Source organism: Orycteropus afer, unplaced genomic scaffold, assembly GCF_000298275.1.
Source record: "Orycteropus afer afer isolate SDZICR_OR568_19922 unplaced genomic scaffold, OryAfe1.0 scaffold00085, whole genome shotgun sequence".
In the NCBI taxonomy this organism is placed as follows: domain Eukaryota; kingdom Metazoa; phylum Chordata; class Mammalia; order Tubulidentata; family Orycteropodidae; genus Orycteropus; species Orycteropus afer.
In genome coordinates this window covers 9,215,362-9,226,713 of record NW_006921672.1, presented here as the reverse complement: position 1 = coordinate 9,226,713, position 11,352 = coordinate 9,215,362, and the positions used below count along the sequence as shown (strand labels likewise).

The 11,352-nt window shown below is 45.8% G+C and overlaps 2 protein-coding genes across 2 annotated transcripts in view; both read left to right on the top strand.

Moving 5' to 3' along the window:
* LOC103198091 (keratin, type I cytoskeletal 28) overlaps positions 1–10,858 on the top strand; it is a 16,028-nt gene extending 5,170 nt beyond the window's left edge. The window contains exons 4-8 of the mRNA XM_007942192.2: positions 494–655; positions 738–863; positions 9,153–9,370; positions 10,169–10,224; positions 10,716–10,858. Coding sequence (XP_007940383.1) covers positions 494–655; positions 738–863; positions 9,153–9,370; positions 10,169–10,224; positions 10,716–10,858 — 705 coding nt within the window. The remainder of the gene's footprint in view (positions 1–493; positions 656–737; positions 864–9,152; positions 9,371–10,168; positions 10,225–10,715) is intronic.
* Positions 3,538–6,705, top strand: LOC103198001 (ubiquitin-like modifier-activating enzyme 1). Its single transcript, XM_042781126.1, has one exon. It carries the CDS (start codon positions 3,541–3,543, stop codon positions 6,703–6,705), a length of 3,165 nt encoding a protein of 1,054 aa, XP_042637060.1. The 5' UTR covers positions 3,538–3,540.
* Positions 10,859–11,352: the final 494 nt, after the last annotated feature.

Below are 11,352 nucleotides of genomic sequence, written 5' to 3'. Positions count from 1 at the left end.
CACTATGCTACCAGAGCTCCTACCTCATAGAGATGCTAAAAGTCTTAAATAAATTAGTGCATGTAAAGTACATGTTAGCTGTTGTCTCTAAGATGAAAATTCACAGACAGCAGGGATTTTCATTTTCCACCACTCTACGCTCTAGTCCTATCATCAAAAACTCTTTACCTGACGCACAGTCAATACCTGCGTGTTGAATATCTCTCTGGTCTTTGTATCTCATCCCCATTTTTTAAAGAATAAAGAACTTCTCTTGGGAGGCTGTGACCGTTTATTGTTGTGGTTGTTTTAATCAACAAAAGGGTAACTAATTAAATGGATGATTGGCATGAATATAGATAGACTAAGTCGATTAGAAACTTGTGTGCCATAAATTGTACACTCGAATCTAAGCCACAAACTTTGAGAGTTAAAGTTGCATTTTCAAAAACTTTTCTCAGACTGCACGTGGACATAAAATGCCCCTAAAGACATACTTCTGTTTTCCTCCCAGGAAATGAAGGCTCTGCAGTGTGCCTCTGGAGGCAACGTGAACGTGGAGATGAACGCGGCACCGGGGGTGGACCTCACGGTTCTGCTGAACAACATGCGAGCTGAGTATGAGGACCTTGCTGAGCAGAACCGCAGGGATGCGGAGGCCTGGTTCAATGAAAAGGTGAGACCAGCCCAGACAGCCCTGCCCGTGCCTCTATGGTGGGGACAGATGCCATTTAACCCACATATGCCTGGTCTTCCAGAGTGCCACTCTACAGCAGCAGATCTCGGATGATGCCGGTGCAGCCACCTCGGCCAGGAATGAGCTGATGGAAATGAAGCGTAGCCTGCAGAGCCTGGAGATCGAGCTACAGTCCCTCCTGGCAACGGTAGGCAAGAGCGTGGCTTGGCTTGGATTCTGTGATTCTAAAAAGCCTAACAGGAAATCCTTTCCTTCATCCTTACTATGTAACTTTACCTCCAAATTCTTGATTGAGTACAGAAGAGAGAAGGAAAAACAGATACAGAGACACTCAGAAAGAGAGAAAGAGCATTTTCTTCCTCCTTGAGATCCCTCAGAGCCTCCTCAGAGGCCCTGGTGATGCAGTGTGTTTGTATGCTACCCCAGAGATTCATGGTTCAAGGCCACCCAAAGGCACCTTGCAAGAAAGGCCTGGTGATCTCAGAAAAATCAGCCATTGAAAACCCTGTGGAGCAGTTCTGCTCTGACACACATGGACACAGGGTCACCATGAGTCAGAATCAACTCACTGGCAACTGGTTAGCTAGCAATCAAAGAGGACATCCTTCCTGGCCAGCACTTGGTCACTTGGTGGCCACGTCATGAAAATAACCAACATTTCACAGAGTTCCTTCCTTAAAGTAGTTCCTCCCAGTCCCACAGAGCAAGCAGCAGCAGGATTGCTCCACCTAAAAATTAAGCACCAGGTCATGTGGCTACACAGAGCAGCCAACCCTCAACTCAGCACCTCCTAATGTTGAAGACATTGAAAACATATTATAATTTCCACTGGGCAGCAAAAAAGAGGGCACACGTCTGAATCCCAAAAGAGCAGTGTTAGCCTCTTCCTCTCCACAATGTCTGGGAAGAAGTCCAATCCTCACACACCCCACAGAACCTGGCATTCACAGGCACCTAGTTTACTTCCAAGGTTACTGTGGAGACAACCCAAGACTAAATCTGCCTTCCCTTCTGGGACGTGAGCTGGCAGCACCCCAAAAGATTGATTTTGAGGACTCTGGCACACGTGTGGCCCAAGGGTGCCCTGTCTTCACAAGAGGTTTCACACTCCCTGAGGACACCAGGTTGTGACACAGAGAAAATCAGATATACAAAGGAATGAGACCAGAAGGAAAAGATCACTTAAAACAATAGGAAGGTTATTCTTATTTCAAGGAGCTCTGGTAGCACAGTGCCTAAGGCATTTGACTGCTAACCAGAAGGTTGGTGGTTCAAACCCACCAGCCACACCAAGGAAGGAAGATGGGGCAATCTACTGAATGAGACCAGAAGGGAAAGATGACTTAAAACAATAGGAAGATCATTCTTATTTAGCCACCATAAAAAGGCCTAGTGCTTTCTTACATACTATATATTATTTAGATTGGAGACTTGTTTTTACCATTGAATGACTCCAACTTAATCTTCTCACCTTTATTACTACTTCCAGGTGGTACTTAAGACCCTCTTTGCCAATTTGAGCTTCAGGGACCTTCATCTTTTCCCATCCTTTACTTACTTGCAACTAGAATCCTACGGACCCTGTTCCTGCAGCAACAGTTCTTAGCCATGCTGAAGGAAATACATTCCTGAGAGCCCAGATCACAATTTTAAGCATTTACACATAGAAACCATGCTATAAAGTAGTTCAGGTGTGTGCAGCTTCAGTTCATGACAATCCACACAAGCCCATTTAACACATACCTGCATCACAGAATATGGTGTGGCATAGGACCTAACTTCCACATCTCAGATTCTTTCATCATAGGATCAGTTCTGAAGTCAATCTTCTATGGCTTAGAATACAAAGCATTTGTAAATTCAGTTGCCTACATACATAAACATTTCACATGCTCCCTGTACAATGCAAACTTCCAAGTTGATCCTTTTCTCCTTCCTCATCTACAACACAACTTTAACAGCAGAAGACTGTGAACTAAGATGCTGTCCTTTCTGACTTACAAGAGTATTAAAATAAACACAACAAAAAGTTACTGTTGAGTCAATTCTGACTCATAGCAACCCCATGTGTGTCAGTTGAACTGTGCTCCTGAGGGTTTTCAGTGGCTGATTTTTCAGAAATTCATCACCAGGCCTTTCTTCTGAGATGCTTCTGAGTGGACTTAAACCTCTACCTTTTGGTTAGCAGCCAAGTGTGTTAACCATTTGTACCACCCAGGGACTTCACAAGAGTAAAAGCAACCTTAAAAAGGAATGCCATAGGAGGACACCTCATCAGGGAAATTACAGTTTTGAACTGCCAAGCAGACACCACACAGGATATGTTGTCCTGGGCCTCTCTCACCACCTGTTGCCTCACACTCCCCATAATCATCCTGTATACTCTCTACTCCTTTGCCCCTAGGAAGCCCGCAGCACCCAGCACCACATTAAACCCAATGTCTGCCATTTATGATGACTATTATATAACTCCCCCTTTATAATCTTAAGGAGCTCTGGTGGTGTGGTGGGTAAGGCATTTGGCCGCTAGCCAGAAGATCAGAGGTTCAAACCCATCAGCGGCTCTGAGGCAGGAAGACAGGACAATCTACTTCCGTAAAGATTTATAGCCTTCGAAGGTTTTGTTCCGGCCTCCGGCTTAGTGTCCGCCATCTTGTGTGAGTGGCTGAAGTGAAGGAGCTAGCCGGGAGGACCACAACCATAACGGCCCGCGGCAGGAGCAGACAGCGGCGGCGGCGGCGGCGGCGGCGGCGGCGATTCTAGGCAACCCCGGCAGCCGGGCAGAGGAGAAGGAGGGGAGCCACCGGGCTTGGCTTCGGCTCCTTGAGGCGTTGGCGGCGGCGCGGCCCGGGGAACCGGCATTGATGTCGAGCTCGCCGCTGTCCAAGAAACGTCGCGTGTCCGCGCCTGATCCAAAGCCAGGTTCTAACTGCTCCCCTGCCTGCTCTGTGCTGCCTGAAGTACCCTCGGTGCCAACCAAAGGAATGGCAAAGAACGACAGTGAAGCGGACATAGACGAGGGCCTGTATTCCCGGCAGCTGTATGTGCTGGGCCATGACGCAATGAAGCGGCTCCAGACATCCAGCGTATTGATATCAGGCCTGCGGGGCCTAGGTGTGGAGATTGCCAAGAACATCATCCTCGGTGGTGTCAAGGCTGTCACCCTGCATGACCAGGGTACTGCCCAGTGGGCTGACCTCTCCTCTCAGTTCTACTTGCGGGAGGAAGACATCGGTAAAAACCGGGCTGAAGTATCCCAGCCCCGCCTTGCTGAACTCAACAGCTACGTGCCTGTCAGCGCCTACACTGGGCCCCTTATTGAGGACTTCCTTCTTGGCTTCCAGGTGGTGGTCCTTACCAACAACCCCCTGGAGGACCAGCTGCGAGTGGGTGAGTTCTGTCACAGCCATGGCATCAAGCTGGTGGTGGCAGACACACGTGGCCTGTTTGGGCAGCTCTTCTGTGACTTTGGAGAGGAAATGATCCTCACAGATTCCAATGGGGAGCAGCCACTTAGTGCTATGGTTTCTATGGTCACCAAGGGCAACCCCGGTGTTGTTACCTGCTTGGATGAGGCCCGACATGGGTTTGAGAGTGGTGACTTTGTCTCCTTTTCAGAAGTACAGGGCATGACTGAACTCAATGGAAATCAGCCCATGGAGATCAAAGTCCTGGGCCCTTATACCTTTAGCATCTGCGACACCTCCAACTTCTCTGACTACATCCGTGGAGGCATTGTCAGTCAGGTCAAAGTACCTAAGATGATTAGCTTTAAATCCTTGCTCGCCTCACTGGCAGAGCCTGACTTTGTGTTAACGGACTTTGCCAAGTATTCACGCCCTGCCCAACTACACATTGGTTTCCAGGCCCTACACCAATTCTGTGCTCAGCATGGCCGGCCACCTCGGCCCCACAATGAGGAGGATGCATCAGAACTGGTGGCCCTATCACAGGCCGTGAATGTGCAAGCCCTGCCAACAGTGCAGCAAGACAACCTGGAAGAGGACCTTATTCGGAAGCTGGCATACGTGGCTGCTGGTGATCTGGCACCCATAAATGCCTTCATTGGGGGGCTGGCTGCCCAGGAAGTCATGAAGGCCTGCTCTGGGAAGTTTATGCCCATCATGCAGTGGCTGTACTTCGATGCCCTTGAGTGTCTCCCTGAGGACAAAGAGGCCCTCACAGAGGAAAAGTGCCTCCCGCGCCAGAACCGTTATGATGGGCAGGTGGCTGTGTTCGGCTCATACTTGCAAGAGAAATTGGGCAGGCAGAAGTACTTCCTGGTGGGTGCAGGAGCCATTGGCTGTGAGCTGCTCAAGAACTTTGCCATGATTGGACTAGGCTGTGGAGAGGGTGGAGAAGTCATTGTCACAGATATGGACACCATTGAGAAGTCCAATCTGAACCGACAGTTTCTGTTCCGGCCCTGGGATGTCACGAAGTTGAAGTCTGATACAGCTGCTGTGGCTGTGCAGCAGATGAATCCACACATCCGGGTGACGAGCCACCAGAACCGTGTAGGCCCTGACACAGAGCACATCTATGACGATGACTTCTTCCAAAATCTGGATGGTGTAGCCAATGCCCTGGACAACGTGGATGCCCGCATGTACATGGATTGCCGCTGCGTGTACTACCGTAAACCCCTGCTGGAGTCAGGCACACTGGGCACCAAGGGTAACGTGCAGGTGGTGATCCCATTCCTGACAGAGTCATACAGCTCTAGCCAGGACCCACCTGAGAAGTCCATCCCTATCTGCACACTGAAGAACTTCCCCAATGCCATCGAGCATACCCTGCAGTGGGCTCGTGATGAGTTTGAAGGCCTCTTCAAGCAGCCGGCAGAAAACGTCAACCAGTACCTCACAGACCCCAAGTTTGTGGAGCAGACACTACGACTGGCAGGCACACAACCACTGGAGGTGCTGGAGGCCGTGCAGCGCAGCCTGGTGCTTCAGCGGCCACAAACCTGGGCTGACTGTGTGACCTGGGCCTGCCACCACTGGCACACCCAGTACTCTAACAACATCCAGCAGCTGTTGCACAACTTCCCTCCTGATCAGCTCACAAGCTCAGGAGCCCCATTCTGGTCTGGACCCAAGCAATGTCCACACCCACTTACCTTTGATGTCAACAATTCCCTGCACCTGGATTACGTGGTGGCTGCTGCCAACCTGTTTGCCCAGACCTATGGTCTGATGGGCTCTCGGGACCGAACTGCTGTGGCCACGCTCCTACAGTCTGTGCAGGTCCCTGAGTTTACCCCCATGATCCATGTCTCTGACCAGGAGCTGCAGAGTGCCAATGGCTCTGTTGATGACAGCCGTCTAGAGGAGCTCAAGGCCATGCTGCCCAGCCCAGACAAGCTCCCTGGGTTTAAGATGTACCCCATTGACTTTGAGAAGGATGATGATAGCAACTTCCATATGGATTTCATCGTGGCTGCATCCAACCTCCGGGCAGAGAACTATGACATTCCCCCTGCAGACCGGCGTAAGAGCAAGCTGATTGCTGGGAAGATCATCCCAGCCATTGTCACAACCACAGCAGCCGTGGTTGGCCTTGTGTGTCTGGAGTTGTACAAGGTGGTGCAGGGGCATCGACAGCTTGATTCCTACAAAAATGGCTTCCTCAACTTGGCCTTGCCTTTCTTCGGCTTCTCTGAGCCCCTAGCTGCACCTCAACACCAATACTATAACCAAGAGTGGACATTGTGGGATCGATTTGAGGTACAGGGGCTGCAGCCTAATGGTGAGGAGATGACCCTCAAACAGTTCCTTGACTATTTTAAGACAGAGCACAAATTGGAAATCACCATGCTGTCCCAGGGTATGTCCATGCTCTATTCCTTCTTCATGCCAGCTGCCAAGCTCAAGGAATGGTTGGATCAGCCAATGACAGAGATTGTGAGCCGTGTGTCAAAGCGAAAATTAGGCCACCATGTGCAGGCGCTGGTGCTTGAGCTGTGCTGCAACGACGAGAGCGGCGAGGACGTCGAGGTCCCCTATGTACGATACACCATCCGCTGACACCATCCACCCTTCTAGACTGGCCCTAGTCTACCCTTCTCAGACCCCTTCTAGCCCAGGGCTCCCATTAGGCCTCTGGCAGTGGCACAGCTAGCTAAGCCTGGTGTTCCCTCACCATCTCCCTCCTTGAACCCCTCTTGCCACTGCTTCCTACCTTGTGTAAAACCTGAACCCTAATAAAGAATTATTTACCAAAAAAAAATATTTACAACCTTGGAAACCCAGTAATGTTGCTATGAGTTGGAATTGACTCAATGGCAGTGGGTGGGTTACAATCTTATAATGAAATCAATAGATAGTCTAAATTAGTAACACAAAAAAACTTTTGAAACAAACAACCAGTATAGTGCCATAAACTGCAATAAAAAAGAAAGAATACAAGAGAAATATTTTTAAATAAATGTGCATAATGTATAAATACTTGGACCTAAGTACTCTAGAACATGTAATGAAACAGACAGGACCTTGTACTTCTTTTATTTATTTATTTGTTTGTTTATTTGTTTTAAATAACTTTTTATAATGATTTGGGTGAAAGTTTACAGAGAAAATTGGTTTTCCATTCAACAATTCATACACTTCTCATTTTGTGACACTGATTGCAATCCCCACAATGTAACAACACTCTTCCCACTTCTTCCCTATGTTTACTATTCCCCTTCATCCTTCTTTCCTAACTCTTCCTGCCTTCTGAATTTTATCTCTGGACAAATGTTGCCATTTTGGTATCATATGGTTGATTATTCTGAGAAGTGTGAACCTCTCTGGTGTTATATTCATCTTATAGGCCTTTCTATTGTTTGGCTGAAAATTGAGCCATAGGTGTGAGTTCAGTTCCAGGGTTGAAGGGTGTCTAAGGGCCATAATCCTTGGGGTTCTACCAGTATCTTTCAGACCAGCAAGCTTGGTCTTTTTTATGATTTTGGGTTTTGTTCCATATTTTCCTCCCATTCTATCCATGATCTCCTACTGTGATCCTGTTCAGAGTGATCAGTAGTGTTAGCTGGACATCATCTAGTTCTTCTGGTCTCAGGGTCCTGAAGGCCAGGGTTCATGTGGCCCACTAGTCCTTTGGACTAATTGTTTCCTTGCATCTTTGATTTTCTTCACTCTTCTTTGCTCTGAGCTTGCACTTCTTTTAATAAATAATTTTTACTTAAAACTATGTACGATCAGGAGTTATTTCACACAAGCAAGAAGTAAAGGTAAATGAAAGAGTGGAAGTGTGGGCGGAGATAAAGATAATAACTAATGTCAAGAGAAGTAATAACTGCCTAGACACATACATATATGATAATGGAAAGAGGAAAATTACCTTAATTGGAGTAGGGATAATGTGCCAAGACAAATTACAGACTAAGGAGTAGAAATGAGGAATTATAATACACGTAAGAATAGTGTCTACATAATATGTGCTGTCTTACGAGATGGAGTAATGACCAAGTATCACAGAACACATATCTCTTGTCCTGCAATCCCACCCATGTTAAGGCATTCATCCAGTCTCAAGTGCTTAATTAAAAGGCCTTTGGTGGTGGTTGTTGTTGTTATGTGCCGTCGAGTCAAACCCGACTCATAGCGACCCCTCCTTGGGTTACCGAGGCAGTATCACTATGGAAGTAGGATTGCCCAACCTTCCTTCCGAGGAGTGGCTGGTGGGTTTGAACCGCCAGCCATCTGGTTAGCAGGCAAGTGTATTAGCCACTATGCTACCAGAGCTCCCTCCTAAAGGCCTTTGGTAGATGGCAGAAAATTTAGGATGAATTAGAAAAAGAAACAGCACACAAGGCCTTGAAAAGCAAGTGGGTAGACTTCTAGGCGGGAGCTCTGGTAGCATAGTGGCTAAGACACTTGCCTGCTAACCAGACGGCTGGCGGTTCAAACCCACCAGCCACTCCTCGGAAGGAAGGTTGGGCAATCCTACTTCTGTAGTGATACTGCCTCGGAAACCCAAGGAGGGGTCGCTATGAGTCGGGGCCGACTCGACGGCACATAACAACAACAACAACAACAAAGACTTCTAGGCAGTAGAAGAATAAGACTATAAAGCAACAGACAACCCAAAGCAAAGATAGAATTTCAAAACATAAGTTTTCCAGAATAGATGTCTTACTATACTATCCCCCAAAATTCTTCAATATATAATTTGGCAAAAATAGGACATACTACCTAAATATCACGATTGTCTAGTGGAACAGTCAAATCTCTCAGGAAAAGGTCACTTATCCCACTTGGCTAGTGCAGGTCAGGTCATCCACCAGGCCTGCTCCCCACTCAGTAAATGCCAGTCATGTCCCTTCTCCTACACACACTTTATTGTGACAAGACCTATAGACATCCACAGCCCACCTAGGGAGCAGTGCCGTTCGTTGCTCTTGGAGAAACATGGGTCTACATAGTCTTCAAAGGCATTTCATCCCTCGCTATGGCATCTTCTGCATCCACAGAAACACTCCCTGGAGTGCTCCTTGAGGGAAACTGAAGGCAGTTACTGTGCCCAGCTCACAGAGATCCAGGCTCAGATCGGGGCCCTGGAAGAGCAGCTGCATCAGGTCAGGACCGAGACCGAGGGCCAGAAACTCGAGTACGAGCAGCTCCTGGACGTCAAGGTCCATCTGGAGAAGGAGATCGAAACCTATTGCCGCCTGATAGATGGAGATGGAAAGTAAGTAAAACAATGTGAAAATTCCATTTTTACCTGTTTCAGACCACAATGATATGCTCTCATTCACTCTCCACACCAAGAGTTTTATTTTTCATTTCCACGGCAAAAAAAACATGTCATCTCTTCAATATGTTGTACATCACAGTGTCTTTCTCACCTGCCTTGGGCAGCCACAATAGTCCCTGCAGAAGCCCCACTTGTTGTCCATGTTAATAACTGTAGATTTCAAGATTCCCCTCCCCCCAGATTTTATCCTCCTTTCAATTCATTCCTAATATTGCTGCCTCCCAGTGCTTAGGTGGCACAATTAAGCAGTCAGCTATTAATCCAAAGGTTGGCAGTTTGAAATCACCCAGAGGTGCTTCACAGCAAAGGCCTGGGAATCTATTTCCAAAAGATCACAGACATTGAAAACCATATGGGGGGCAGTTCTATTGTGAAACACATGGGGTCACCATGAATCAAAATCAACTCAGTGGCAACTGGTGTGTTGGGAGCTTTAAGTTTGGGGGGGCATGTATAAATGCATGTATATCTATTTTATCTCTTTAAGCCTTAAATTCCTGGGCTTCCACATAACAAATGGTAGCAAGTTTTTTTTTATTTATTTAGATTACACTTAATTACTTTTAGCTCTTGCAGATAAAATTTTAAATATTTCTCTCTATGGAAAACTAAGAATTATTTTTGGCACACAAAGTTCACTTAAGGTCATATTTGTCTATTGATTCAATGAATATTTCTTAAATGATAGTAAAAAGAAATGTGAAAAAGAACTTTTTTTTTTTCCCCCCACAGTTCATGTTCCATATCAAAAGGCTTTGGATCAGGAAACTCAGGGAATATATCTAAAGGTAATAAAATCTATTTCTATTGCAGAAAATACTTTCATATTGATGGCAATCATATACTATACCAGCAGTCTATATTTAAGTAAGTAAAGTGTTCTGAATGTAAACATTTTAAGTTAATAAAATTACCCCAAACTATTATTATAAATCTATATTTACTCTTTCACCAAAAATATAGATATAATCTATTACATGACCACCAGGAGCTCTGATGGTTCAGTGGTTAAGGCATTTAGCTGCTAACTAAAAGGTCGGTGGTTTGGAACCCATCAGCTGCTCCAGGAGAAAGATGAAGCAGTCTATCTCTAAAGATTTACAGCCTTGGAAACCCCATAAGGCATTTCTCTTCTGTCCTACAGGGTCACTATGAATTGGAAGTGACCTGATAGCAGTGGGTTGGGTTTGGTTTTTATTATATGACTACCAGCAATGGAATTCTTTGTCATGTAATCTTTTAGGTTGAATATGTCTATTCATAAATATTTTATTTCTAGATTTACCCAAAACCACACTGGTAAAGACAGTGGTTGAAGAGATAGATCAACGTGGCCAAGTTCTTTCTTCAAGGGTTCACTGTATTGAAGAAAAGACATCCAAAATGAGCAATGGCAAGAAAGAACAAAGGATTTCCTTCTAGATATATTTTTAGAGAAAAAAGAAAATTGGGAGAATATCTCATACACTTGCATTACTACAAATATCAAGCAGGATAAAAAAATACTTTCTATTCTTTAAGCGCAGTTACTTAGTTTAAGAAAACATGTCTATTTTCCTACTTAATTTTCGAAGATCTTGGGTATTTGTTTTCAAATAAATAAAGCTGATGTTCACTCATTTCCATTCACTTGTGACTAAATAAATAATGCTATGTAATTTTTTTTTTCTCTGTCTAATTAAAAAGATCCTTGGTGGTGCAGTAGTTAAGTACTACTGCACACAACTGAAGGGTTGGTGGTTCAAACTCACCAGCTCTTTAGGAGAGAAAAACTTGGCAATCTGCTTCCGTAAAGATTATAGCCTGGGAAACCCTATGGGGCAGTTCTACTCAACAACAGCAAATTCACAGGGAGACATTTATGGACTATATCTTAATTACTTTTCACACTGATTTCAATAATAGTCAACACCACA